The sequence below is a fragment of the Osmerus mordax genome, chromosome 1 (assembly GCF_038355195.1).
Source record: "Osmerus mordax isolate fOsmMor3 chromosome 1, fOsmMor3.pri, whole genome shotgun sequence".
NCBI lineage: Eukaryota > Metazoa > Chordata > Actinopteri > Osmeriformes > Osmeridae > Osmerus > Osmerus mordax.
Genome location: NC_090050.1, coordinates 12823429 through 12850452, shown reverse-complemented (window position 1 = coordinate 12850452; position 27024 = coordinate 12823429). Strand labels below are relative to the sequence as shown.

Below are 27024 nucleotides of genomic sequence, written 5' to 3'. Positions count from 1 at the left end.
AAAGGTCACGGGCAGCGAGCCTGTTGTGTGTGTGGCAGGGAGGAGCCTGGCTCGGGTCCCTACAGTCTGTCCATGAGGAAGATCGCTGGTGGTGTCATGAGTCATAGAGGAAGGGATATTCGTTGGCTGAAGAACGCGGTCATGATGGTTTTCTGTGGGTGTAGTCGTGTTGCTCTTAGTGAAAGCTTCTCTTACACGATGGCCATCACCCTCTCCTTTTCATGCTATTTCTCTACTTGGCACTGCTGTACTTTGTCCTGTTCTGCTCCAGACTGCTCCAGTCTGCTATACACTTTCTCTACTCTACTCTATTCTACTCTTCCCAGTTCTGCTCTGCTTTAACTCTACTCTGCTCTTTACTGCTCCAATCTGATCCGTACCACTCCACTCTACTCTGCTCCAGTCTGCTGCAGTCTACTTTACTCTGCTCTGCTCTACTCCAGGTCCTGGTCATCAGGGCAGGCTTGGGAGGCAGGGGGAGGCAGGGGAGGTGAAGGCAGGCAGGGGGAGGTAGAGGAGGCAGGGGGAGTCAGGCGGAGGCAGGGAGCATCAAAAGACAATGGCACAGAGAGGCAGCTGCTGACTCTGCAAACAGAAGTGGGATTCTTACAGAAGGTCAGCGGATGAAAACCCACATACTGTATGAAGCCCCCAACTGTCTTAAGGAATGAGGGGAATCATTTTAATACCAAGAGAGTAATACGAAAAATGGCCGTTTCCCCAGTAGATTCAACAGAAACCTCTTGTCTAATCTGAGGACTCAGAAGCCTCTTAGAAGATGTTTGTAAACAAGCAATTTTAATACTGTGAGAGTCCTTGACCCTTCTGGTTCTTGACCACCCTGCTTTATCATTACTGGTACCATGCTCCTACCAACTAACATAACAGCAGGACTGGGTGTGTGGAGATAGTGGGATATGAGACAAAGACATCATTAACAGGATCACTCCAGGATTCTCGTCCCACACTTCCTTCTCTGTAGATGGCTGTCCCAAAGTAACACCCTATCTCTCTCTCTCTCTCTCTCTCTCTCTCTCTCTCTCTCTCTCTCTCTCTCTCTCTCTCTCTCTCTCTCCCTCCCTCCCTCCCTGTTTCGGTCACTCTCAGTGGGGGTCATCGATAAGCTGTGAGTCAGCAGCTTCTGAACAAAGCGACTCATTTTTCTTACACAAATTTCACAAACATTCAGTCTCATGATCTTTATGATGAACATTTAGAACATGATTTCACAACATTATAATATAAACTGCAAATCAGAGACTTGCAGCGGATGCGCTTCATGTGCAGTAATCTAAACTTCAGACCACATGATTCACAGCACCACTTACTCTACTGGTGCCAGCATGGTACAAGTCTTTTGATTGGTTTCCCCCATTACATTTACATTACATTTACATTTATGCATTTAGCAGACGCTTTTATCCAAAGCGACTTCCAACAGAGAGTTTTACAAAAGTGCATAGGTCACTGATCATAACAACGAGATAGCCCCAAACATTGCGGGTAGCTAAACATGAAGCATACACTGTGAAAACCAAATAAGTCCCAAAGGGAAGAACCATAAGAGCATGTAGTTAGACAAAATACAATTAAGTTACCATTAAGTTAACAATTGGTCCACTGACTTTTGTATCTTCACAATTGCTATAATAATATTCTACTTATAATGACTACATTTTAAATGACATAAAATGTGCATTAATCCTTTTCAAATGGATCTTGTAATCAAACTCTTTGCATACACTGTCATGATATGCTCTGTTCTGACATGGATGGTGGATGTATTATTCATGAGCCTATCTACTGGCCAGACAGCCAGACAGCCAGACAGCCGGACGGACAGCCAGACAGCCAGACGGACAGACAGACAGCCAGACAGCCAGACAGCCAGACAGCCGGACGGACAGCCAGACAGCCAGACGGACAGACAGCCAGACAGCCAGACAGCCAGACAGCCAGACAGCCAGAGGAGTAGGAGACTGCTCCACCTCCTCCTCCTGCTCCTCCTCTTCCTGCTCCTCCCGCCTCTGTGTTCACAGTGATGGCTGTGTGGTGTCAAACAGCTCAAGGACACAGCTGGTGTCATCAGGCCAGTGGCCATCTGGTATCTCCCCCCTGCGGCTCCACCACCCCGCCTGTCTAACCTACACACTACTGCAGCTACACACAGACACCACCTAGCAGAGGACATACCACATACAAGAGCATTGTAACGGCATGGATTTAGCTCTTAGCAACACTGTGAGGTGCAATACTGTAAACTGGGGGCAGTAGGGGAAACATGGGTATGCTGTCTCAAATGGATTTCCTTGCTACAGCACTTCCATTCAAAGGCGACGTGACCCCTCTCCTCATTTTACTGTGGGTGAGACTGTGAGCACACATCTGATAGGTCTCTTGACCCTGCCTCTAAGGTTACCACACTCTCCCCAGAGAGCTGTGTCCTTGCCCCATCTCTTATGAGTCAACCGAGGCTGGTTTTGGAGCTTTGTTTTTGGGGCATTGTGTGGATGCGCTTGTGCTGATGGCCTCGTTGTTCGGGGCCGAGTTCTATCAGGATCCGAACACGCCACAGACAAGTTCTCTGAAACAGCAGGTGATCGGCGAAATCCAAGTTTCTGGTCTACAGTGCTTTCAGATCAAAGGAGAGTGCCGTGTGTCATCTCCAGGAATGATGTGAAATGGAACAATGAAGCAGGTCCTGTGTCTGGCTGTTTACAAAGCATTAGGACAAGGGGTGCGGTAGACCAGCCTTTCATGCACTGTTCTAAAAGCGGTGAGACAACAGTCACTTAGATATTAATCGGGCATTCATTTGGCAGACGTTTTAATCCACAGCGACGGATTGGCCAGGGGGTGAATTGAACCTGCGAACTCTTGAGCGATAGTCTCTTAGGAGCTCCACCTTCAACTAACAGATTTCCTAGATGTACCATGAATGGGTGTGCTACATCATTTCGTTAATCTTATGTAAAGTGTAGCCAGTTACAGGTGTAACCAAACACACCTAAACCTGTAACACATACGGTAGCATACGCCTGTAAATTATCCTGCAAATTAACAAGTAAAACCACATAACCCTCATACCAGGAAGTGCTACAGTGTGTTTACCATGACATCATCTTTGTGCTGCGACATCGGTGTCTGTTCCCTCAGGGCTGCAGTTGGGGCCAGCAGAGCCTCAACGGTGTGTGTGTGTGTGTGTGCGCCCGCATGCGTGTGTGTGTGTAGAGGGTGAGGTCTCATTGATAGGGCTTTCTTTGTGGGATATGCTCCCAAGGCAGGACATGCATGGATTGTAAATAGTGCTTGGAATTGTCTGACTAGGGAAAGAGAAAAAATCGAACTGAACAAAAGTCTCATTCAAAGAATACTGTGACATCTAGATTGAGCTCCAGAAACAGAGCAGTTGTCCAAAATGCGGATTAATTGTGAGGTCCCCTGTGCCCTCTCCCCTCCCCCTCTCCCTCTCATCTCCTCTTCCCCTACTTCCACTTCTCCCTCTCCCCTCTGTCCTCTCCCTCTCCCCTCTCCCACTCCTCTCCTCTCTCCCTCTCCTCTCTGCCTCTCCTCCCCCCACTCCACCCCCCCCCCCCTCTCCCCTTCTCTGGGAAGAGGCAGTGTGAAATTTGTCTGTGGAGAAGCTATTGTACTCCAGGAAGCAACCAAACTGGATTGGTTAGGGGACTCTTTCCCTCCCTCCCTCCCTCCCTCTTTCTCTTTCTTTAGCTTGGGGCTAAGGAAGTGTACTGTATGGCTGAGAACAGTGGCAGAGGTCTGAAAGATGGATCAGTCAGATAGAGATCAGGGCACATCATTCTGGTCAGGCTCCATGTCATCTGACTCTGAGGCTGCCTGTGCCTGTCACACTCAGCATGACAGAGTTTGTGTTCCCATGTCTGATTGGAGGGGTGCAGGGGAGAGACTGTATTCCCATGTCTGATTGGAGGGGTGCAGGGGAGAGACTGTATTCCCATGTCTGATTGGAGGGAGCAGAGCAGAGCTGCAGGGTGTCCAATACTGGGGTCTGGGGCTCTGGAGCAGGGTCATGTTGCCCCTGACGACACAGCACTCTCGCAAGGTTGTCCCTTCTGTTCAGTGGTGAATGCGTGTGTTCGATTTGCTGCTCAGCACTGTGCAGTGTCTCACCTCTCCTTGTCCTCTGTTCACTCCTCTCCTCCTGTCTGTTCACTTCACTCCTCCCTTCCCCTCCTCTCCTTCCCACCCCTCGCCTCCTCTCTCCTCCTGTCTTTTCACTTCACTCCTCCCCTCCTCTCCTCTCCTTCCCACTCCTCCCCTCCTCTCCTCTCCTTCCCACCCCTCCCCTCCTCTCTCCTCTCCTCCCGTAGTCAGCTGTTCCAAACGGCCAGACTTAAAAGAACAAAACACCACACCCACCCCCCACTCACTCCATCCCTGGCCCCCTCGGACAAAGCTGCTGTCTTTGTTGCGTGGTGCCCACGCAGAGTCAGACAAAAAGGCGGAGAGAGCAAGGAGCAGAAAAGGAAAGTAAGAAAGCGTGTATGAGTGTGTGTGTGTGTGTGTGTGTGTGTGTGAAGGACAATTTAAATACACCTCTCACCTTCCTGTCCTCAGTAGTATTTCCTCCGACGAGCTTCAGGCACTCCCTGTGGACTCCTTAATCCCAACAACCTCCCATGAACTTCCTGTCTTCAAACTGACAGGTTTCTCCACCTCATCCCGGCGGTCCTCACACACACGGCTCCAAGTGACAGAACGGACTGGAAATAGCCTGTTCTGTTTACTTTCCCACACTAAGTTCTTCCCTGCTCCGCTCGCTCTGCACACCAACAGCTCTGAATGAGGTAACAGCCCCCCCCTCTCCTCCTCCTCCTCCTTTCTCGCTCTCTCTCTTTCTCTCGCCTCACTGCTTCTGACCCTCCCTCTCCTTTCCCCTCCCCTTTCTTTCTCTCTCCCTCTCTGTTTCAAACCCGGTTCCCTATCCAGCCTCTTTCTCAGCTTTATTTGGTTCTCTTCTTCCTTCCTTCTCCCTCTCTCTCCTTCTCTTTCTCTCTCTCTCTCCAGCCTCTTTCCTCCTCAGACAGCACAACAAAGCAGGCAACTGGGCTCTTAGCCACAACTGGCCAATGGCAAACAGACAAAGTCCTGCCCTAGACCAATAGGAAGCCTCAAGGGTAGGATATTCAGATTAAGTGGGTAGGGCTAGAGGTATTAAGGCAGAAGTTAGGGACAGTGCTACACTTGAAATCACTTTTTATCACCTTGGTAAAACATAAAAACTAAACTTGTATAAGTGCAAAACAAGTGCAGAACCATAACTGAGTTACATGAGTAAAACAGGTTAATTAAAAGATAAAGAGCTTAATAAAGTTTATAATTTGTGAGTAAGTGAAAAGCTAACAGGAGTGTTTGACAATAAGCAATCTGATTGGCTGGCTGGCATGGCTGCTTTAGTCGCTGACCTGTTGTGTGAACACTCTATTTCTGCTCCTAAGCACTGTGGCTGGCATGCTACATAGACATACAGTAAGTAGATAAGCTGTGACATCAGACTGCTATTAGTTGTCCTACCGGTTTCCAACAAAACTCTAAAGATCCAAAGAAATCATCTGAGGAAACACAATTCTGTCTTTCTGTGGTTCTGTGTGGTATTCACCTGTCACACACCCACACCTACAGACACACCTACACACGCACACAGCCAACCTGTCCTCCTTAAAATCAGAAGAGCAATTCCCACTTGTCACTTGATGCAAGATCACTCAAGAACTCGGCATCACTGGGGTCAACTGTTGTCGAGAGGATTTATTAAAACACATTGAACAAATACACAGAGTACAAAGTAAAAGATGACAAATCACTTTTTTTTTCATTCATTTTGCTATACAGCACAAACACCTGGACCAGAACACTGTTTAAACTCATAGTGTGTAAATGTCAGCCACATCAAGCAGCCGCCTCGGTCTGTCGTCTAAGTGAACCGTTCTACCCCAACGCTTCACATGCTGTGCCTTCGCTGCAACAAAAGTGCCTTTTCCAGGGTCTTTTGGTAGCTTTAGAAGCCTTGTTTATAAGCATGTACATATATTGTAAATATATTTATAGTATTAGACTGAAGCCTTTTTCTTACATACACATTACATTCATACTGACTTCAGTTTGATTGCATTTCATTAGAACACTTTTTTTGTTAGTTTTTTTCTGTAGTCTCGAGACTCCAAAGGGAGATAGACGGGTGAGACTTGATTGAACACATTGCTGCGGTTAACACTGCTGTCCTATGGCAACTACCCTGCAACATTCATCTCTTCCTCCCTCCCTCCCACCCACACACACACACACTCACAGACACGCACACACACGCTCTCTGCTCTGAGGAGTCAAGTCCACGGCCTGGATTTGAACGAGAGAAACAGAAACTCTACAAATCCCTTCAGTATTTACAGTACGTGTTGCCATGGCGCTGGTTCAGCGACTCAATTCTTGTGAAGTTTATCAAAACAATCCACATAATTCCTATGGTTGAACCAATAAACGCTGGGCTGAACAGAAACACAGGGACTGCTGCACATTTCAATGGACAAAACAGCACTAATAAACGCATGATACACAGGCTGTAAAAGTAGAGCCAAAAAAACGTACATAATGTGCCTTTTAAGGTTCTCTTCTATTAGATTTTTAAATGTATGAAAGGGAGTCTGCGGCCGGCCGATGTCTTCTGATCTCACACCCAGTTCTACTTTTCAAGTACAATGTGCTTTTTGTCCAGATAACAAGAAACACACAGAGTGCAGTTACACTATGCAACCAACAGGGGGAGCAGAGCACCGTAGAACATTCATATACTTTAGTACCCTGATGTAAACATTCCAACACAGAGCTCCAAAATGACACCACCCACCAGCAGCTCCTCGGCTACAGTGAGTCACCCCACCACTGTGATGTCACACAAGGGCTCAGTAATGACACAGAAGCGATAGGTAATGCCACAAGTCCTTTGGAGGAGGAGAAAAAGCAAGAAGTACAAACAGACTGCTCATTCGAGATTTTAAACGAGGAGACATTTATGGAACCTTCCCCCGAGGAAAGAAAATAGCCATGAATATAGAAAAAGAACATTTCACTTTGGAACTATCACAATACGAGACACACTTGATGCCTTGTCTTAGTCATGCTCTGATTAGATTAAAAGTTTCTGGTCATGAATGCTTCTTTGCACAAGCAGTCTAAAGAAACCCTCCGGATAAAAACAGGAAATTAAATAAGCGTTAAATGACTGTCCGGCACTGGTCCTTGAGGGTGAATATCTCCATAAAGATTCTAGTCGATCAAGGGCTCAACTGTGGTAATACAAAGAGATTAAAGTCATCACTTATGAAGAAAACATATCTATTTTCATGATTCAAATGACATAAAACACCCACGTTGATGAATGATTATCCCCTGGTGAGTGGCACTTAAACCCTTAAAACACCTTCATGTTTGACATGACACAAGCTCAAACGAGAGAGCCTAAACATGAGTTGCTCTCTGCTCTGCAGCTATGGGAACAGGGAGAGGAACAGGTCAGGGGGAGGGTATCTGAGGGTATCTGGAGTGTAAGGCAAAGTAAACAGAACACTGTCCTTCCAAAGAACTGCAGCTCCCACGTGTCTACAAGACATTCCGGTCACCCCCAGTAGTACCCTACGGTTGGCTTGACAACCAACAATAACATTCAAACTCAAGAAACAAAATAGTAACGTAAGCAGGAATATTGTCTTGTTAAAAACCCTTCTACAGTAGCATGAAATCAGTACTCATTTATCTCAAGACCCTTCCCTAAGTCCTGTCTGTTATTGTTCCTATGTTTGACTGAGTGGATCTGTCCATCCAGTTAAACAAGTGAGAGATACAATAGCCAGTAGTCTCTTGGTTATATACAGTCCAAGTAGTCAACCCCCCCAAGGAGGGCGGACTGCGGCCAATTCCACAGAGAAGAGCAGGGCAATGGCGGTTTCGCAGGATGTGAGGTGCACGTTCACAGGAAGTGAGGTGCAGTGCAGTTGTAGTCCGCCTGAAAAGTCCATCTACTCAGCGTCCCATCTCTGAGCTGCACTGCCTCACCTCTGCCTCGCCTCTGCCTCGACTCTGTCTCAAACTTAAGAATGGATGTCGACACCCATCTGGTTAAAGAGCTGACCCTCTGCCTCCCTCGACAGTGTGCCGAAGTGACCGTGCACAGTGAGTAGGCAGATGGATTGATGATGACACACGAGGAAGGAGCCTGACCTGAAGGGAACACACGAAAGGCCCATTGAGGACATTTCTCACCACCGGCTCAGCGATGTCGGGGAGTCTTGGCGCAGCCCTGGAGTTCGGCCCTTCCTCCAAAAGTGGCTGCTCCTTCTGCTTAGACGTTTGAGATACATTCACGGCCCGGGCAGACCCCTCCCCTCTCTGGACCACGCCCCCCCCCCCCCCAGTCAATGAAAAGCAAAGAACTATCGAACCATTGTAGAAGATAAAAGTGCAATTTGCAATTCATAAGAGAGATAGATTGATAGAGCCTGCTAGACTCGGCTAGATAGAGTCCGCAAAATGATTCCTAAGTTAGCCTCCTGTTCAAGAGCCTCGAGGAGAGAGCTATCCTGGAGAGTTCACTGACGATTGGCGACATTGTCAAGTAGAAAGGGAAAGGAGGAGTGTGAGGGAGAGAGGGAGGATGAGGAAGAGGAGGTGAAAGGTCGAAGCTCTCCTTCATCCCTGGAAAGTCCCAATCTCAGGAGCGCCTGAGGAGGTGTGGCCTAGTCCTCGATGCAGATGACATCACTGGGCTTGGCGGCCTTCTGGTCAGGCGTGGCCACGTCCCTTAGTGAGTCAGCTGACTTTTTGTCCAGGTGGCTGGAAGGGGGCGGAGGCCCGTTGGACACTGAGTGAGGGGTTCAGAGGTACAATTTAACAGGTCAACATGACAAAAAAACATACACAGGAAATTACATTTGAGATTTATAACTGTTTAGACTGTTCGGCGGACTGTCATTTTGTGTATATGCCTTGGTGTGAGTTGTAGATCTGGGAGTACCCTGAACATTCTCGCCCACCCCCTCCCCACCCACCCCAGGAGCACACAGTGAAGGAGTGTAGAAGACGGGAAAAGTTAGGAAGTCAGGAGGTCAGGGTTAGAGTTTAAGGGTCAGGGCTCAGGGATTGAGATTAGGGGGCAGCATGTTACAGGCTAGAGGGTCAGGAGGTTAGAGTTCAGGGTTGGAGATCAGGGGTCAGGGTTAGGAGTAAGGGTTAGAGATTGGAGGTCAGGGTTAGGGTTAAAGATTAGGGAGTCAGGAGGTCAGAGGTCATTGTTAAAGGTTAGGGGTCAGGGGGGATGAGGAGGGTCTCACCGCTGACGTAAGGGCCCAACGGCATCTGGCTGTAGTTGACCATGGCTCCTCCCCCTGGCCCTCTAAACCCACCCCCAAAACTGCTGCTGTACATCTGGGAACAACCATAGGAGCCCTGAGGGAAAGGCTGACACACACACACATGCACACACACACACACAGAGACACACACAGACACAGATAGAATATCAAGGTGATGTGAAGTCACACCTGTCTGGAGAGAGACATTTCCATTAGTGTGTGTGTGCATGTGTGTGTGTCCGGCCCCAGTGTGACTGTGTATGTGCCCATTCTGTGTGTGTGTGTGAAAAAGAGAGAGAGAGAGAGAGAGAGAGAGAGAGAGAGAGAGAGAGAGAGAGAGCGAGAGAGAGAGAGAGAGAGTGAAAGTGTGTGTGTCCTACTCCACCTGTTGTGGCGGGGGCTCGTTGCCCCGGCTGGTGAGGCGACTGAGGATGCTCCTCTCAGACATCTGCAGTCGGGCCGATACCGGAGGGATCCTGGACAGCATGTTGGGCAGGCGCGTCACGTCCGCCTTCATGTCGCTCAGCAGCTCCTCCAGCTGGTTCAGCACTGCAGCATGCCATGTAGGATCCAGGATTGACATCAGCTCATCATAAGATATTCACATTTCTCAGATTGACAATAGTAGCATCACTCTTCAATTGACAATGTTCCAGACAGTCTAGGCTACAGATCCATTCCTCCACACCATAGTTGTCTGTGGCAGCTGGAACAGAGCAACATATTGCCAGGAGCAATTATCCTATCTAAGCCTGTCTCCTACCCCCCTGCCAGCTCCCTAGCTCCTCTCCTAGGCCTGTCTCCTACCTATCGCCAGCTCCCCATCTCCTCTCCTGGGCCTGTCTCCTACCTCCCTGCCAGCTCCCTAGCTCCTCTCCTCTCCTACGCCTGTCTCCTACCTCCCTGCCAGCTCCCTAGCTCCTCTCCTGGGCCTGTCTTCCTTTGTGCCTGAGCCAGCTTAGGCACATGCCCGACACCACCAGATGTATCTAAACGGCTACTGACAGCTACACACACACAGACATGACATCAGACAGACAGCCCCGTGCGCGAGAGGCAGACAGACCTTTGTGCAGCACTGCGTTGGCGGGTTTGTTCCCGGCCAGGGACTCCTTGGACAGGTGCTGGTGGGACTCGGCCAGACACTCCACCTCAGCGAAGCGTGTGTTGAGGGCCATGGCCGGGTGGGAGGGGTCCTGGGTCATGTTGAGGTAGGCCGCCCTGCGAAGCTGCTCCTCGATCACCAGGGCCTGCTCCAGGAGCTGGGGGAGGGGGGGTGGAGAGATGGGGAGGGAGAGGAAGAGGGAGGAGAGATGGGGAGGGAGAGGAATGTTCTCAATAATACAAAATAACGTCCTGGCTGTTTCTAGGGGAAGACAGCTGGAGTAGCTCCAGCAGAGTCTTGTTGTTACCTTGAAGCGTCGTGCCAGGAACTTGTTCTTCATCTCCAGGTAGTTGCCTTTGTGCATCTCCGTCTTGAAGGGCTCGTTGAGGATGGCATAACGTGGGTCATTCTGGATGTCCTGCCAGCGGGCGTAACCATGACTGACAGGAAGGCTTTGTTAAGGAACACATGCCTGGCCTGTGAACACACACCTGGCTCGGTAACACACACCTGACTAGACAACACATACAACCCATCTTTGACCTCAAAGCAAAACGGAGATGTTGGGTTTCTGTATGGAGGGTCTGATAGTGGTGTCAGAGATACTTGACAATGAAAGGATACGTGACAATGCCGGCCAGTAGCCAGTAGTCGTGGCGACGGTGCCAGATGTCGTACATCTTCCCTGACGACAGCGCTGCTTTCTCTTCGGTTTGCCATAGGGTGTGAAGCTCTGATATGGCGACAACAACAACAACACGTCAACAACAACAATAACAACAAATCTACAACAACAATAAGACATTATTAACAACTTATCAACAACAAAACATTAACAAGAACACATTAGCAATAACACATCAACAACAACAACAAGAACATATCAACACATCAACAACAACCCATCAATAAGAGCAACACAACACATCAACAACACATCAACAACAACAACGACACAACAGAACATCAACAACAACACCAACATCAACAACAAGAACACCACATCAATAACAACAACAACATGATCATAATGAACCACCAGCAACCATAAGCAGGACCATCACCTGTGTGGCGGCAGTCCTCACCTGTGAAACCCCCATCTGCGATGTTGAACATGAACCGGGCCTTACAGATGTTCTTCTCCTCTGTTCGGACCCCCTCCTCCACCTCCTCCTGCGCCTCCTTCTCTCCGTTCACACGGCCCTCGGGGGGGTCCTCGCTCTTCACCTCCTCCGACCCTGCCAGAAGAGGGAAACCAGGAGGCAGGCCAGTCTCAACAAACACCCTCAACATTCACTACCTGCGCCCCCGAATCGCTGTTACCAGATGGTGAAGAAGTGCCAGATGGTCTTCCTGAGGTTATGTCGGGTCCTACCTGGCTTGGGCTCCTTCTCCTTGGGTTTGGACTGGGGAGGCTCGCAGTCCCCTCCCTTCTCTGAGATCTTCTCTGGCTCCTTACAGGTGTCAGCTGAGGAACACGCACCACAGCATGAAAGATCTCGCCACAAACAGAGTCGCCATGGACGCCGTGTACAGAGATTGTGCCTCACCTTTAGGTGAGGTTTGATTGGACGAAGGCTCTGCAGGTTTGAACGGGGACTCTTTAGGATTGGCGGGTGTGTCTATGGGTGTAGAGGAGGGCGTGTCTGTCCTCTCCTTGTCCTCTGCTGATTGGTCCTCGGGGCTGGGCTTTGGGTCATCGCAGTCGGGGGCCTTCTCCGTCCCACCGGAAGATTCTACACTGACAGCAGTCTGGAAGGTGGGAGGGAGGAAGAGACAGGGACAGAGAGAGAAAGAAACACATGACATAGAGACACAATGAGAAGAGCCCTGCCCGGCCTGCGTCTATTGTGTGAGTGGAGGAGAGAGGTATGGGTACACCAGTGTGTTTTACAGGAGCAGGACACGCACACACACACCTCTGTCTCAGTGGCTTTCTTGCTGTCAGGTTCTGGGGTGTCCTTGTCCTCTGCAGACCCGGAGGTAGACTCTGTCTTCTCTGGAACAACAACACGACTGTCAGTGACTCAGATATCCTCCATCCATACACCAACCAACCCAACCAACAAGTCAACAAATCAATTGTTAAACCAACCAATTAACCAGTCACTCAATCAATAAACCATTAAATAAACAACAGCAACTCAATCAGTCATGGACATAAAGCACACAGGGGCCCAGAGGTGTGTCTGACCTGGTGGCACGGGGGTGCCGGGCTGGGGGGTGGCAGCAGGGGTGGCAGCAGGGGTGCCAGGCTGGGGGGTGCTGGGTTCAGACGAAAGGCTCTCGGTTAGTTTCTTCAGCTCCAGACCCAGAGGAATCAGGTCTGGAGTACTCAGCTTCCCATTCACATGCTCAAACTCCTGCACCTGGACACACCAACGCAGACACACACACACACACACAGAGGCAACTAGGTGACTGTGTGCCAGTGTGTGATTGGCTAGGTCATTGTGGGTCCGTGTCTGATTGGCAAGAGGACTGGTGTGCCGGTGTGTGATTGGCGTGGAAATAGTACCTTCTTCCTGACCAGGGACATGACTCCGATCCTGGTGAGGACGTGCTGGCGAGACAGCCCCTCCCTCGGGACGCCGTCGGCAAACGTCTCGGCGCCATCGGCCCCCGGCTCACACAGATGCCTCATGAACAGAGATACATAGGCCCTGGAGGGGGTATATGTATATTGTATGGTATATGATGCAGAAACATCATATACCATACAAAATATAAAAAACATGAAACTACCCAACAGAAACTAATAAGTCCAGTCCAATTTTATCCAGTCCAGTTTAGTCCAGTCCAGTCCAATCATTTCTAGTCCAGTTTAATCAATTCCAGTCCACTCCAGTTTAGTAAAATCCAGTTCAGTTAAATCCAGTTTGGTCCAGTCCAGATTAGTCCAGTCCAGTCCTGTCCCAGCCCCCAATCCCCCCTCCCCGGGCCTGGCTCCAGTACCTAAACTCCTTCTCACTCTTCCCCCGCAGGTCCCGGACCAGCCAGTGGGAGTTGAAGGCATCCTGAGGGGGCATGCCCCAGCGCATGATGGCGTTGAGGAAAGCCTTCCTCTGACGAGCGTTGAAGCCCAGCACCTGCCACAAACAGTCCAGAATACATCAACCACAAACCAACCCTGGCTCATACTTTTCTGTAGTAGATATGTGACAACGACATCAACAACAACAACAGCAGAAAAGACACACTTCTGAAAGTATCAGAGAGGATTGGTGTTTGCTACTGAACCCAGTGTTCAGTTTACCTCGATGTTGCCTCCCACGCGCGCCAGTAAGGGTGGTAGAGGCTTGTCCCTTTCGCTCTTCAGCTGCCTGCGTGACTGCCTGCGGCCCCCTAAAGCAAAACAATTACACCCCGGGGTTAGGGGCTAACCCTGACTCCACAGCTTCGTCAAACCCAGGCCGTCTACAGTGGAATTTGGAACCAGTCAACACCAGCAGGGTGGGAGACAGGAGAGAGAAGAGGAGGAGGAGGGGGGGGTGGAGGGAGACACCTCCAGGACACCCACCTTCAGGCCTCTCCTCGAAGTCTTCATCCTCGTCCTCGGAGCCCACGGAGTACTCGGACTGATTGTCTGAAAGATCATCCTGCCACTCTGAGCCACAGATCAGATCAGAGAGAAACAGCACAGTGCATTCACTACAGCAGGAGGCCACCAGGAGGAGCCCTGGCACTGCAGGTTACTAAAGCCATTAACGCCATGCAGATACTGTAATCCTCTATTACGACTGTCGTTCTCCTGGAGAAAACACTAGGGGGCAGCACCTCACTCTGCGGGCTGACTCCCAGCTACTATAGCAGCTACTGTACTATAGGAATTAACGCCATGGAGATACTGTAATATCATGTTTTACGACCGTTTGTCGAATGTTGTACTTCTTCTGGGGAACACGAGGGGGAAGCACTGACCATGCAGGCGGACTTCTAGCTAGTGAATAGACACTCGGGCAACACTTCAGAGCTCTGAGAATGTAGCGATGAGCTTCCATGGCCACTCCACCTCCCACATCACTCATGTTCCAACAGCTGTTGAACCTCGGAGGTGAGTTTCTAGTCATGACTCAGCGAAGTGAGTTTCTACTCATGACTCGACTTGGCTTCAATCACTTCTTCAATCACTTAACACTGAAGAGAACACTATGTACTTTAGCTCTCAAAGACTTGAGAGCGCTGTATAACCAAGCCAAGAAACACAAACAACCAAATAGACGTAAATGTGTATGGGGTGTGTGTCCTGGTCTAAGAGTGTTTCTTGGGTGAGGAGTGTGTGTCTTGTGTGTGTCCTGTATGAGGTTTGTGTCCTGGGTGAGGGAGGTCCTGTGGTGTGTAAAGTGTGTATTCTGTGTGGTGTGTGTGTGTCCTGGGTGAGGGAGGTTCCAGGGTGTGTAAAGTGTGTATTCTGTGTGGTGTGTGTGTGTCCTGGGTGAGGGAAGTTCCAGGGTGTGTAAAGTGTGTATTCTGTGTGGTGTGTGTGTGTCCTGGGTGAGGGAAGTTCCAGGGTGTGTAAAGTGTGTATTCTGTGTGGTGTGTGTGTGTCCTGGGTGAGGGAGGTTCCAGGGTGTGTAAAGTGTGTATTCTGTGTGGTGTGTGTGTGTCCTGGGTGAGGGAGGTTCCAGGGTGTGTGAGGCCAACCTTGGTCCTCCTGGGTGGTGTCGTTGTAGTTGACCTGCTTGCGGATCCTCTTGCCCTTGCCCAGGTTGCGGGCCAGGTCCTCCTGCTGCTGCTCGTAGTGGTGCCGCAGGAGCTTCTCCCAGTAGTCTGGGTCCACGTTCTCCTCCTGCTTGATGATCTCCCGCTGCACCTCCTCCTACATACACACACACATGTGCATAAACACACACATGTACATAAACACACACGTTCACGCGGGGTGTGTGCGCAATGGGTGTGTGCGCGTGCGTTACTGTAGTCTGTGCGCCTGGGGTTACCTAAATGAGTGTGTGTGTGTGTGTGCGTGCACGTATATGTGTGTGTCACTCCTCACCTCCCCCTCCTCCTCGTCTTTGACCACGTACTGGGCCACCTTGAAGGAGCTGAGGTACTCGTTCATGTTCTGGATCTCCGTGTCCTCCGTGGCGTCCTGGCTGCGGTCCAGGAGCTTGGAGATGGCGTTGTCGTCGTAGTGGATAACACTGCCTTCCTCGCCGTCCTTGATGTCGCCTAGGTTACAAACACACAGACACACACGATGAGCAGGGTAGGAAAGGGGAAAGAGAGAGAGAGAAAGTGAGAGAAAGACAGACTGTGGAGATGTGGAGACTAGAGAGAGAGACAGTGAGAGAGAGGGAGGGAGAGACTATGTAGGATACAGAGGAGAGAGAGACTAAGTAGGAGAAGGAGAGGAGGGGAGGGGACAAAAAAAAAGAAATGAGGAGATAGACAGAAAGGAGAGAGAGAGAGGAGACCCATACTCACTCATAGGGTGCCTGCCCATGGCCCTGGCAGCCTCCATCTCGTCCTTGAACAGCTCCTCAGTTCCAAACTTGAGGATGTCGTCCAGCTCCTGCTTGGACATGGATCCGGTCTTGGAGCCCAGGCCTGGCCTCACCACCAGGTGGGTCAGCATCATCTTCCTCTTGGCCACCTGGGTGATCCTCTCCTCCACACTGGCGCGCGTCACAAAGCGGTAGATCATCACCTTCCTATTCTGGCCGATACGGTGAGCCCTGCTGAACGCCTGGATGGGGTGGGGGGTGGGGGGGGGGGGGGGGGGGGCAGATAGATTAAAGACGGATAGAAGATAAACAGAAGAAAGGAGATGTAAGAAAGTTGAGGTAGAAAGAAGGGTAAATATACAGTAGATATAGCTGCAAAAAGGCAGCGTCAGAACAAGACAGATAGAGATACATTATGGTAGACAGGTGATCAATCATTGATTATGGTAGACAGGTGAGACAGATAGAGATTCTGGTAGATGGGTGACAGAGATAGAGATTGATTATGACAGATAGATGGGTAACACAGATACACTTGAATGAAACAGTTACAGATACAGATGAAGGCAGGGAGAGCTCATGTAGCTAAATGGAGAGTTCTAGAACAACATGGGACTCGACAACACTGGATGAGGTTGCCATGGTTCAACAGTTAACTGTTTGCATGTGTGGTCAGGTTCCGGGCCCGGTACCTGGATGTCATTGTGAGGGTTCCAGTCGGAGTCGTAGATGACGACGGTGTCTGCGGTTGCCAGGTTTATGCCCAACCCTCCAGCTCGTGTGGACAGCAGGAAGCAGAACTGCTGGGCACCTGGCGCTGGAGCACACAACCGAGGAGAGTCAGTGTGTGTGTATGTGTGTGTGTATGTGTGTGTATGTGGACATGAGTATGCATGCATTTGTTTGTGTGTGTATGCATGTGTGTGTGCATTTGCTTGCGTGTTTCTGTAAGTGGGGGTGCATATGCGTGCTTGCACATGCGCTTGTGTGTGTGTGTCTGTGTGTGTGTATGCAAGTTTGCACTTGTGTGCGATCGGGTATGAATGTGCATGTGTGTGTGTGTGTGTGTGTGTCTAACCATTGAAGCGGTCTATAGCCTCCTGTCTCAGGCCTCCAGTGATCCCTCCATCGATGCGTTCATACTTATAACCCTCGTGCTCCAGGAAGTCCTCCAGAAGGTCCAGCATCTTGGTCATCTGAGGAGGGGTCAGGGGTCGAAGGTCAGAGGTAGACCTTCAACACACTCAAAGAACACTTTTGAAAAATGACACTTCAACTGTCATTCTCACACTCAAACAGGGTACAGCAAGACAGAGCTTAAAATGTAATTTTCCATTCAAACAGAGTGCTGCTAACATGCCTGGCTTGGTGTATCTGACGAGTATTGTCTGACTTCTGAAGCCACACTGACCTGGGAGAAGATAAGGACTCTGTGGCCTTCATCTTTGAGTTTCCTCAGCATCTTCTGAAGGAGGGTCAGTTTGCCTGAGGACTTGACCAGCATGTTACCATCATAGGAGCCATTGGACAGCACAGGCGCTTCCTGTCCAGACAGGAAGAAGAGCCGAGCCAATGAGAGGACAGAGTTCACGTTACAAAATACTTTATGGATAGAATACACAATTACCAAGTAATGTAAATATTCAAATATCATTATCTTGAGTTACACACTCAGAAACACACACTAGCATTCTGTCCACATACATACACACACATACACACACACACACTCCTCACCACAGCAGCCACAGGGAACAGGTAGGGGTGGTTGCAGCACTTCTTGAGGTCCATCATGATGTTGAGCAGAGACACCTGGTTCCCCCCTCCCTTGGAGTTGAGGGCTTCAAAGTTCCGCGTCAGTATGAACTTGTAGTACTTCCTGTGGGTCAGAGGTCAGACAGGACTGAGCATGGAGGGAGGGGGGGACACTCGGTCAAATCCTGAACCCAAACCAAAAAACCAAGGACACATCTGGAGATTTTTTTCAAATTGAGGTTGTACACAATTACTGCAAGTTGGACCGTAATAAATGAATGCGTCTCATTGCTGAATGATTGCAACTGCATAGTTGCAATCATTTCACATACTCAATTTCACATAATATTATTTTTTTTCATCTGCTTCATTGCTACTTCCTCGCTACTAGCTTGAGGGGTCGTTTCCATGGGATTAAATGGAAATTTCTGGTTCTGGAATCTACTGGTTGATTACCTATTGTTGTAAACAAGCCAATCCACCGCCAGCAGTTCAGACAAAACTAATCTATCCCTGTGCAGGCTAACACTTAACTATATCCAAGTCAGTCTAAGACACAACCAGCCTATCCAGAGCAGTTTAAGACACAACCATCCTATCAGGAGCAATCTAAGACACAACCATCCTATCAGGAGCAATCTAAGACACAACCAGCCTATCCAGAACAGTCTAAAACACAAACAGCCTATCAGGGGCAATCTACATTTACATTACATTTACATTTAGTCATCTAGCAGATGCTCTTATCCAGAGCGACTTACAGTAAGTACAGGGACATTCTCCCCGAAGTGCCTTGCCCAAGGACACAACGTCATTTAGCACGGACTGGAATCGAACCGACAACCTTCTGATTAATAGCCCGATTCCCTAACCGCTCAGCCATCTGACCACCCCCCATCTAAGATACAACCAGCCTATCCAGAACAGTCTAATACACAACCAGCCTATCAGGAGCAATCTAAGACACAACCAGTCACTCCCCATCAGTCTAAGCCTGTTGCAGCACGTGTTTAGAGCTTCAGAGAACTACAGAGGACTAACTTCTGCATGGGACTGAGCTCCACCCTGACGATGAGCTCAGTCTTGGCCGGCATGTTCTTGAACACGTCCACCTTCAGCCTCCTCAGCATGTGAGGCCCCAGCAGGTCGTGGAGCTTCTTGATCTGGTCCTCCTTGGAGATGTCCGCAAACTCCTCTAAGAAGCCATCCAGGTTACTGCAGCACACAAAGAGAGCACACACACAGACATGCATGAACACACAGGTTTCAGACATGATTACTGTCAAAGTAATCCTTCCTGTATCTAACACTGTAATGTAATCCTTCCTGTTTCTAACACTGTAATGTAATCCTTCCTGTATCTAACACTGGAATGTAATACTTCCTGTATCTAACACTGTAATGTAATCTTTCCTGTATCTAACACTGGAATGTAATCCTTCCTGTATCTAACACTGTAATGTAATACTTCCTGTATCTAACACTGTAATGTAATCCTTCCTGTATCTAACACTGGAATGTAGTCCTTCCTGTCTGAGTGCCGGGCTCTCTCACTTGAACCTCTCTGGGGTGAGGAAGTTGAGCAGGTGGAACAGCTCCTCCAGATTGTTCTGCAGAGGCGTTCCAGTCAGCAGCAGCTTGTAGTAGATCTTATACCCATTCAGGATCCTGAAGAACTGAAACCAGACCACACCGCCATGAACCATCACCAATAGGAATGAATCTGTGTGTTGGTGAGGGAGAGGGATGTGGATTTGATCCCTAATGTAAAACTGGCTTCCCATTAGAAAACCTGTAGTGGGATGATAGTTTTACCACTTCAACATTCTCACCACCACAGTGGTAATGTGCTCCTTAGAAGTGCTAGCCGGAGGGCATAGAACAGGTCATATAAATCCCTTTTATGAGTCGATTCTCCCCACATAAAACATAGTTGTGGTTTTTAATAAGCCTTTGTTTTTATCTAAGGGGTGAGAGTGTGACAGGTGTGGGCTGTAGAGATAGTATGCTGTGTGTGAGTGTGTAGGCACGTGTGTGCACCCGTGCATGTGTGCGCTCATGTCTGCTTGTGCATCAGTGTGTGTGCGCGTGCGTGCGTTACTTAGACAGTATGTGTGTGTGTAAGAGTGTATGTGCGTGTCCTACTTACAACAGTGTATGTGTGTACGTGTGTGTCATGCCCACAACAACAGTTACTTAGACAGTACGTGTGTGTGTGTGTGTATGTGTGTGTGTGTATGTGTATATATGTGTGTGTCTCCGCCCTACCTTGGACTGGTTGTTCTTGAGGCGGTGGGCCTCGTCCACCACCAGGCAGGCCCAGCTGATGGAGCCCAGGATGGCCTGGTCGATGGTGATCAGCTCGTAGGACGTCAGCAGCACATGGAACTTGATGGCCGTGTCTTTCTGTGAGGGGGGGCAGACCCAGATTTTTTTTAAATGTACTGTAAATGTTCCCTGAAAGCCAGAGTTCACTCCTCCATTGTTCTGGATGATGAGGATAAAGACGATAAAGTGATGAAGATGGACATCATCCCTCATCCTGTCCGAGGTGTACCTTCATGCGGAACACTTTGCGTCCGGTCTTGACCGCCGAGTCCTCAAAGGTGAACTCGTTCTCCCTGATGACCGCCCTGCTGTCCTTGTCACCGGTGTAGGTGACCACGTAGAAGTCCGGAGCCCACATCTCAAACTCCCGCTCCCAGTTGATGATGGTGGAGAGGGGGGCGCTCACCAGGTATGGCCCCTTGGAGTGGCCCTGGAGGAGGAGGGGGGGAGGAGGAGTGGGGTGGGGAGGAAGGGGGGAGGAGGGAGTGGGAATGAGGAGGAGGAAGGGGGATGAGGAGGAGGGAGGGGATAAGAAGGAAATGGAAGGAGGAAAGGGGAGGAGGAAGGGTGGAACAGGAGGACGAAAGAGAGAGGAGGGGGGAGGAAGGGGGGAGTAGGGGAGAAGGAAGGAGATGGGAGTAGGAGAAAGGGGAAACGGGGGTGGATGAAGAGCAGAAGGGAAAAGGGAGCAGATGGGAGGAGGAGGAGTGGGGGGGAGGGGTCACAGCTCTAACTTCTCACCCAGCAGAACCTCGCCGGGAGGTAAACACAGTTCAACAGAAAACATGACTCTCACATGCTGCCTCCCGTGAAAACATCCATTGTGGAGACGAAGAAGAACGGACACACTCACAGCTTGTATGTAGTCAATCCTTTTCTAATTACACCACGTCCATATTTATGTATCTTTTCTTCCCCTCCTCCCCCACCTACCTCCTTGTAGAGAGAGTAGAGGAAGACGATGGTCTGGACGGTCTTGCCCAGGCCCATCTCGTCTGCCAGGATGGTGTCGGTGCCCTGAGCCCAGGAGAACCTCAGCCAGTTCAGCCCCTCCAGCTGGTAGGGGTGCAGGGTTCCCCCCGTGGCATTGATGTACCACGGCTGGTGCTCAAACTTGATGGTGGGCTGGAGAGAAGAGAGAGGCCAGGGTGGAGTGTGTTAGACAGAGAGACAGAGGCCAGGGTGGAGTGTGTTAGACAGAGAGACAGAGGCCAGGGTGGAGTGTGTTAGAGAGAGACAGAGGCCAGGGTGGAGTGTGTTAGAGAGAGACAGAGGCCAGGGTGGAGTGTGTTAGAGAGAGAGACAGAGGCCAGGGTGGAGTTTGTTAGAGAGAGAGACAGAGGCCAGGGTGGAGTGTGTTAGAGAGAGACAGAGGCCAGGGTGGAGTGTGTTAGAGAGAGACAGAGGCCAGGGTGGAGTGTGTTAGAGAGAGAGACAGAGGCCAGGGTGGAGTGTGTTAGAGAGAGACAGAGGCCAGGGTGGAGTGTGTTAGAGAGAGACAGAGGCCAGGGTGGAGTTTGTTAGAGAGAGAGAAAGAGAACCCAGGGTGGAGTGTGTTAGAGAGAGAGACAGAGGCCAGGGTGGAGTGTGTTAGAGAGAGACAGAGGCCAGGGTGGAGTTTGTTAGAGAGAGAGACAGAGGCCAGGGTGGAGTGTGTTAGAGAGAGACAGAGGCCAGGGTGGAGTGTGTTAGAGAGAGAGAAAGAGAACCCAGGGTGGAGTGTGTTAGAGAGAGAGAAAGAGAACCCAGGGTGGAGTGTGTTAGAGAGAGAGAAAGAGAACCCAGGGTGGAGTTTGTTAGAGAGAGAGAAAGAGAACCCAGGGTGGAGTGTGTTAGAGAGAGAGAAAGAGAACCCAGGGTGGAGTGTGTTAGAGAGAGAGAAAGAGAACCCAGGGTGGAGTTTGTTAGAGAGAGAGAAAGAGAACCCAGGGTGGAGTGTGTTAGAGAGAGAGAAAGAGAACCCAGGGTGGAGTTTGTTAGAGAGAGAGAAAGAGAACCCAGGGTAGACCTAGATATTGACATGAATCTGGTTCCACCTGGTACAGACTGTAGGTTATCATTACTATGAAACTCCTGTCAGTGATCCAAGCTCATAGTTAGACCTGGGAATATAATGGACTATGAATGACCTCCACCACCTCCACCAGTCTCACGTGTGTGAACATGGTCATGACAGCCCCTGACCGTGCTGCGCTGCAGCCACTCACATCGATGATGGGAGCGTCAGGGGGGATCTCTCTCTTGGGGTGCTCCTCTTTGGCTCGCTTTCCTTTCCTCACCACCAGGGGGCGAAGATCCTCACCAAGAATCTGCTCCCTGTCACATAACAGCAGGACGGTGAGTTCGGAAGAGGTTGATTGAGAGGGTAATTAGGCCCTAATAATGCCAAGGACATTAGCACAGAGAAATAAGTGGGTGAGATAGGTGCGTGGGGGGCTGTGTGAGTGGGTGTTCGAGACAGTGTATGAGCAGCTGTGTGAGACAGGTGTGTGAGACAGGTGTATGAGCAGCTGTGTGAGACAGTGTATGAGCAGCTGTGTGAGACAGGTGTGTGAGACAGGTGTATGAGCAGCTGTGTGAGACAGTGTATGAGCAGCTGTGTGAGACAGCTGTGTGAGACAGGTGTGTGAGCAGATGTGAGACAGGTGTATGAGCAGATGTGTGAGACAGGTGTATGAGCAGCTGTGTGAGACAGTGTATGAGCAGCTGTGTGAGACAGGTGTGTGAGACAGGTGTATGAGCAGATGTGAGACAGGTGTATGAGCAGCTGTGTGTGACAGGTGTGTGAGACAGGTGTATGAGCAGATGTGAGACAGGTGTATGAGCAGATGTGTGAGACAGGTGTGTGAGACAGGTGTATGAGCAGATGTGAGACAGGTGTATGAGCAGATGTGTGAGACAGGTGTATGAGCAGATGTGAGACAGGTGTATGAGCAGATGTGTGAGACAGGTGTATGAGCAGGTGTATGAGCAGATGTGTGAGACAGGTGTATGAGCAGATGTGTGAAACAGGTGTGTGAGACAGGTGTATGAGCAGATGTGTGAAACAGGTGTGTGAGACAGGTGTGTGAGACAGGTGTGTGAGACAGGTGAGGAGCAGACCTGTGGTCCCAGTAGGCTTGCTTGTGGCTGTCGTACTCTGGGACGTCAAAGTCGTCCACCTCCCAGGTGCACTGGTCATAAGGCAGGTCCCTCCACTTGATCAGGTAGTGCACATCCCCATCCTTATCAAAACTTCAGCGAACACCACAGACATGATCAAGCTCTGGAGGGTCCCACAAGCCGTGTGTGTATGTGTGAGGGTGCAAGTGTGTGTGTGTGTGTGGGTGGGTGGGTACTTGTGGATGTGTACGTGTGTGTTTGTGTGTGTGTGTGTACCTGTGATTGATCACCCTGTGGATGACCATCCACTCTGGCTTGATCCCATAGCGGTAGAACCTCTCCTCCATGATGGCGTACTGCGGGTCTTTGCTCTTCCTCTTCTCGTTGTTCAGCTCCTCCTCCCCGGACCCGTAGTCATAGGGCGGGGGCTCGTCCATATCGTTCTTCCTCTGGTAGTTCCGGTACATCACCGTGTGGTACAGCTCCAGCTGGGAGAGAGGGGGCTGGGGGTCAGAGCTGGGCCCCAGGAGGAGAGGGGCTTCTGGAGGGAGGGGGGGTTTCCGAAGGGCTCGTGTGGGACTTATGTGGGGCTTGTGGCAGACTTGTTTTGTTTAGTACACACTATTGAGAAGGTCACCTGACCTTATCTGTCGTCACTGGACGACGTAGCTTTACAGGGTGATCAGTGGACCTGGAGGAAGGCGTTTTTGATCCACGGGGAAGAATTCTTTGCATTGTGCTCCCTGATTGGTCACAGTATGGAATGATGAAGATCCGCAGACTGTCAGGTAAAATTCCTAATAGTGTGTACCAGGCATTAGGGTACTGGGCGTTCTGGAGAGGGGAAGGCTCTGGGTGGGTCTGGGGAGGGACATGGGTGGGGAGGTTCTGGGAGGTTAAGTCCTGGCTGGGGGGGAGGGGGGTGGGGGGGGGGTTCCTGGGTGTTAATGTGTCTCACCTGCAGCTCGTTGACCCAGGAGCAGTGCCAGTAAGACAGCCCAGCCCACTTGACGAACAGCTCCCTCTCTGGGTGTCCCTTCAGGGGGGGTCTGGCCAGGGGGTCGACGGCCTCCCCATCAGGGCCGCAGGGCACCTCCGCCGGCAAGGGGGGGTCCCCCCACGTCCAGTGGAGAATTCTCTGGACCTTCCCTTTCAGAGGGGGGCACTGGAGGAGGAGGAGGAGAGGAGGGGAGGTCAGACAGAAATAGCTCTCCTGACTCTCTCTCTCCATCCCTGTCAGGTCATTATAATCACTCAGGTCTGCCCTGGGAGAAGAGGAGGAGGTGGTCTGGACTCCATTAACGATAAATGTGACAGGCTTTTTTTAAAGAAAGTTTTTTTAAATATGTGTAAATATGTTTTTTTTTACCTCTTTCCTTTTTTGGGATTACGAAAGTTGAAGCACACTCTCGAAATAATAAACAAAATGTTTAGGCTTGAAACTCATAATTTGTAAGCTTGATAAGACATGTTTTCTAATGTCTAATCATTTAATTATGATGTACACAACGCCCTGTGTTTCCCAGTAGCACGATTGAGTCATTCTAAACCAACACTGATGCTGTCAGAAACAACCCCCGGTCTGTTTACCATGCAGCGTGGGCAGAGCCACTCCCCATTGGGTATTTCAGGGAGGGGCGGGTTCAGGCAGTGGATGTGATAGGACGACGGGCAGGTGTCACAGCAGAGTAGCTCTCCGCCGTCCTTGCACACTCGGCAGAATTCCATGTGGTCATCCTCTTCCTCTCCAGCAGGATCCTCCTCTTCCTCTTCCTCGTCCTTGGCCTCCCACTGGATGCCCTCCTTCTCCTGGCACACACACGCACACACACACACACACACACACACACGAAAGTAGTTTCAGTGGGATCAAATGTGCTGGGTCTACTGAGTGTGTGATGATGTTCATGGTTGTTAGAGGCTGTGATTACTTCCACCTCACTGATGGAAAGGAGGTTACAGCTAGTGGACAACCAGGTCACCTGTGCCTGAGTGTCTGCGTGTGTGTATAGGTTTGTGTGTATGTCCGTGTGTGTGTACAGTGTGCGTGTGTATGTGCATGAATGCATGCATTTGTATGTCCATTTGTGTGCATGCAGGTGTGTGCATGAATGCTTGTGTGTGTGTAAGTGCATGACTCTCTGTGTGTGTGTGTGTGTGTGTGTGTGTGTGTGTGTGTGTGTGTGTGTGTGTGTGTGTGTGTGTGTGTGTGTGTGTGTGTGTGTGTGTGTGAGGACCGCTCCCCAGGCAGGGTGAACTCACGCAGTGTGGGCAGCTCCAGGTTCCCTCCGGAGCCTTCTCCAGCTCAGGCTCCAGACACACCAGGTGGTAGGCCCTGGGGCAGGTGTCACACAGGATGATCTCCCCGCCCTGCGTACACACCTCGCAGTAGTCCTGGTGGTCTGTCTCATAGCCATCCCCATCCTCCCCTAGGGCACCGCACACCTCACAGGTCAGGCACCGCACACCTCACAGGTCAGGCACCGCACACCTCACAGGTCAGGCACCGCACACCTCACAGTTCAGGCACCGCACACCTCACAGGTCAGGGACCACACACCTCACAGGTCAGGCACCGCACACCTCACAGGTCAGGCACCGCACACCTCACAGGTCAGGCACCACACACCTCACAGGTCAGGCACCGCACACCTCACAGGTCAGGCACCGCACACCTCACAGGTCAGGGACCGCACACCTCACAGGTCAGGCACCGCACACCTCACAGGTCAGGCACCGCACACCTCACAGGTCAGGCACCGCACACCTCACAGGTCAGGGACCGCACACCTCACAGATCAGGCACTCACTTGTTTAGCCATGCGCTCATTTGTTCCTTTTTTTCTGGCATTCAATAGTGGAATGATTCATGTGTTTGTTTGAACAGGAGTTTGTTCATTTGCTTGTTTTGCTTGTTTATCTGTTCAATAATCCATCCATCCTTCCTTCCATCCATCCATCCCTCTATCCATCCAATCCTTTCATGCCTCCATCCAACCCTGTATCCATCCATCCCTCAATCCTTCCATCCATCCAGTCATGTGTCTGTGTTTGTGTTCCCTCTGAACAGGTGAGGAACATACGTTTCCTCTTCTTGCGCCCCTTGCGGGCCGCCTTCTTCTTGGCTGCTGTCGAGGTGTCAGACAGCACGCAGGCACTGTGGATGCTGATGTCATCAAAGTCAGACTCCTCCAGGAAGTCCTCCTCACTCTGGACCAACAAACACAGGGTTTACCACCAGAGAGAGAGAGAGAGAGAGAGAGAGAGAGAGAGAGAGAGAGAGAGAGAGAGAGAGAGAGAGAGAGAGAGAGAGAGAGAGAGAGAGAGGAAGGACAGAAAGAGAGAGAGCGAGATACAGAGAGAGAGAGGGGGGGGGGGAGAAATAAAGAGCAAGACATTATCAGTTTTACAGTTGACTTGACCCCAAAGGCCATATAAAACCAAATATTATTTCCATGAGTCCATTTGGCTAGTGATGGTTTGCGTCCTGCTAGAGAGGTTGACCAGAGGAGCAGGAACGTACGGAGGAGGCCTTCTTCTTCTTGCCACTCTGGCCTGACTTGGACTTGGTCTTCTTGGGTTTGGGCTTCTTCTTCCCCTCCTTCACCGTCTTGTTCCTCTTCCTCACTCCTGGACCTGAGACACCAGATCACCGCTGAACATCCGGGGCCTGATGCATGCTTCTCTAAGCTCTCTACATGAAGTCAACACACACACACACACGCTCACAGTACACGCATCCAAACACATGTACACACAACTGAACCCCCATTCTCTAACACTCCACCAAACTCAAGTAAAGCACCAGTATGAACAGTTAGTCCCAACACCTGTCATATGTTTTACATTCCAGAACAGACACCCCCTACAACTAGTCTGGAGGGATGCCTCAGAACAGGGAGAC

At 50.3% G+C, this 27024-nt stretch overlaps 2 protein-coding genes across 2 annotated transcripts in view; both read right to left on the bottom strand.

The window, feature by feature from the left end:
* The window catches only part of arhgef10la (Rho guanine nucleotide exchange factor (GEF) 10-like a), a 72525-nt gene extending 67708 nt beyond the window's left edge, over positions 1-4817 (bottom strand). The window contains exon 1 of the mRNA XM_067245964.1: positions 4583-4817. The gene's annotated coding sequence lies outside the window, so the exon portion shown is untranslated. The remainder of the gene's footprint in view (positions 1-4582) is intronic.
* A 3803-nt stretch (positions 4818-8620) lies between these two features.
* chd5 (chromodomain helicase DNA binding protein 5) overlaps positions 8621-27024 on the bottom strand; it is a 29758-nt gene continuing 11354 nt past the window's right edge. The window contains exons 6-40 of the mRNA XM_067255338.1: positions 26644-26756; positions 26204-26330; positions 25383-25549; positions 24711-24929; positions 24079-24285; positions 23397-23608; positions 23121-23252; positions 22226-22334; positions 20952-21143; positions 20248-20448; positions 19959-20096; positions 19245-19366; positions 18732-18905; positions 17673-17814; positions 17347-17478; positions 17014-17131; positions 16628-16752; positions 15931-16177; positions 15485-15660; positions 15133-15307; positions 14009-14095; positions 13745-13833; positions 13444-13577; positions 13007-13151; positions 12683-12857; positions 12408-12487; positions 12039-12240; positions 11864-11956; positions 11574-11726; positions 11113-11221; positions 10796-10928; positions 10450-10645; positions 9769-9932; positions 9363-9489; positions 8621-8893 (exon numbers count right to left, since the gene is read on the bottom strand). Of these exons, the coding sequence (XP_067111439.1) occupies positions 8769-8893; positions 9363-9489; positions 9769-9932; positions 10450-10645; positions 10796-10928; positions 11113-11221; positions 11574-11726; positions 11864-11956; positions 12039-12240; positions 12408-12487; positions 12683-12857; positions 13007-13151; positions 13444-13577; positions 13745-13833; positions 14009-14095; positions 15133-15307; positions 15485-15660; positions 15931-16177; positions 16628-16752; positions 17014-17131; positions 17347-17478; positions 17673-17814; positions 18732-18905; positions 19245-19366; positions 19959-20096; positions 20248-20448; positions 20952-21143; positions 22226-22334; positions 23121-23252; positions 23397-23608; positions 24079-24285; positions 24711-24929; positions 25383-25549; positions 26204-26330; positions 26644-26756 (5240 nt within the window). The 3' untranslated portion in view covers positions 8621-8768. The remainder of the gene's footprint in view (positions 8894-9362; positions 9490-9768; positions 9933-10449; positions 10646-10795; positions 10929-11112; positions 11222-11573; positions 11727-11863; positions 11957-12038; positions 12241-12407; positions 12488-12682; positions 12858-13006; positions 13152-13443; positions 13578-13744; positions 13834-14008; positions 14096-15132; positions 15308-15484; positions 15661-15930; positions 16178-16627; positions 16753-17013; positions 17132-17346; positions 17479-17672; positions 17815-18731; positions 18906-19244; positions 19367-19958; positions 20097-20247; positions 20449-20951; positions 21144-22225; positions 22335-23120; positions 23253-23396; positions 23609-24078; positions 24286-24710; positions 24930-25382; positions 25550-26203; positions 26331-26643; positions 26757-27024) is intronic.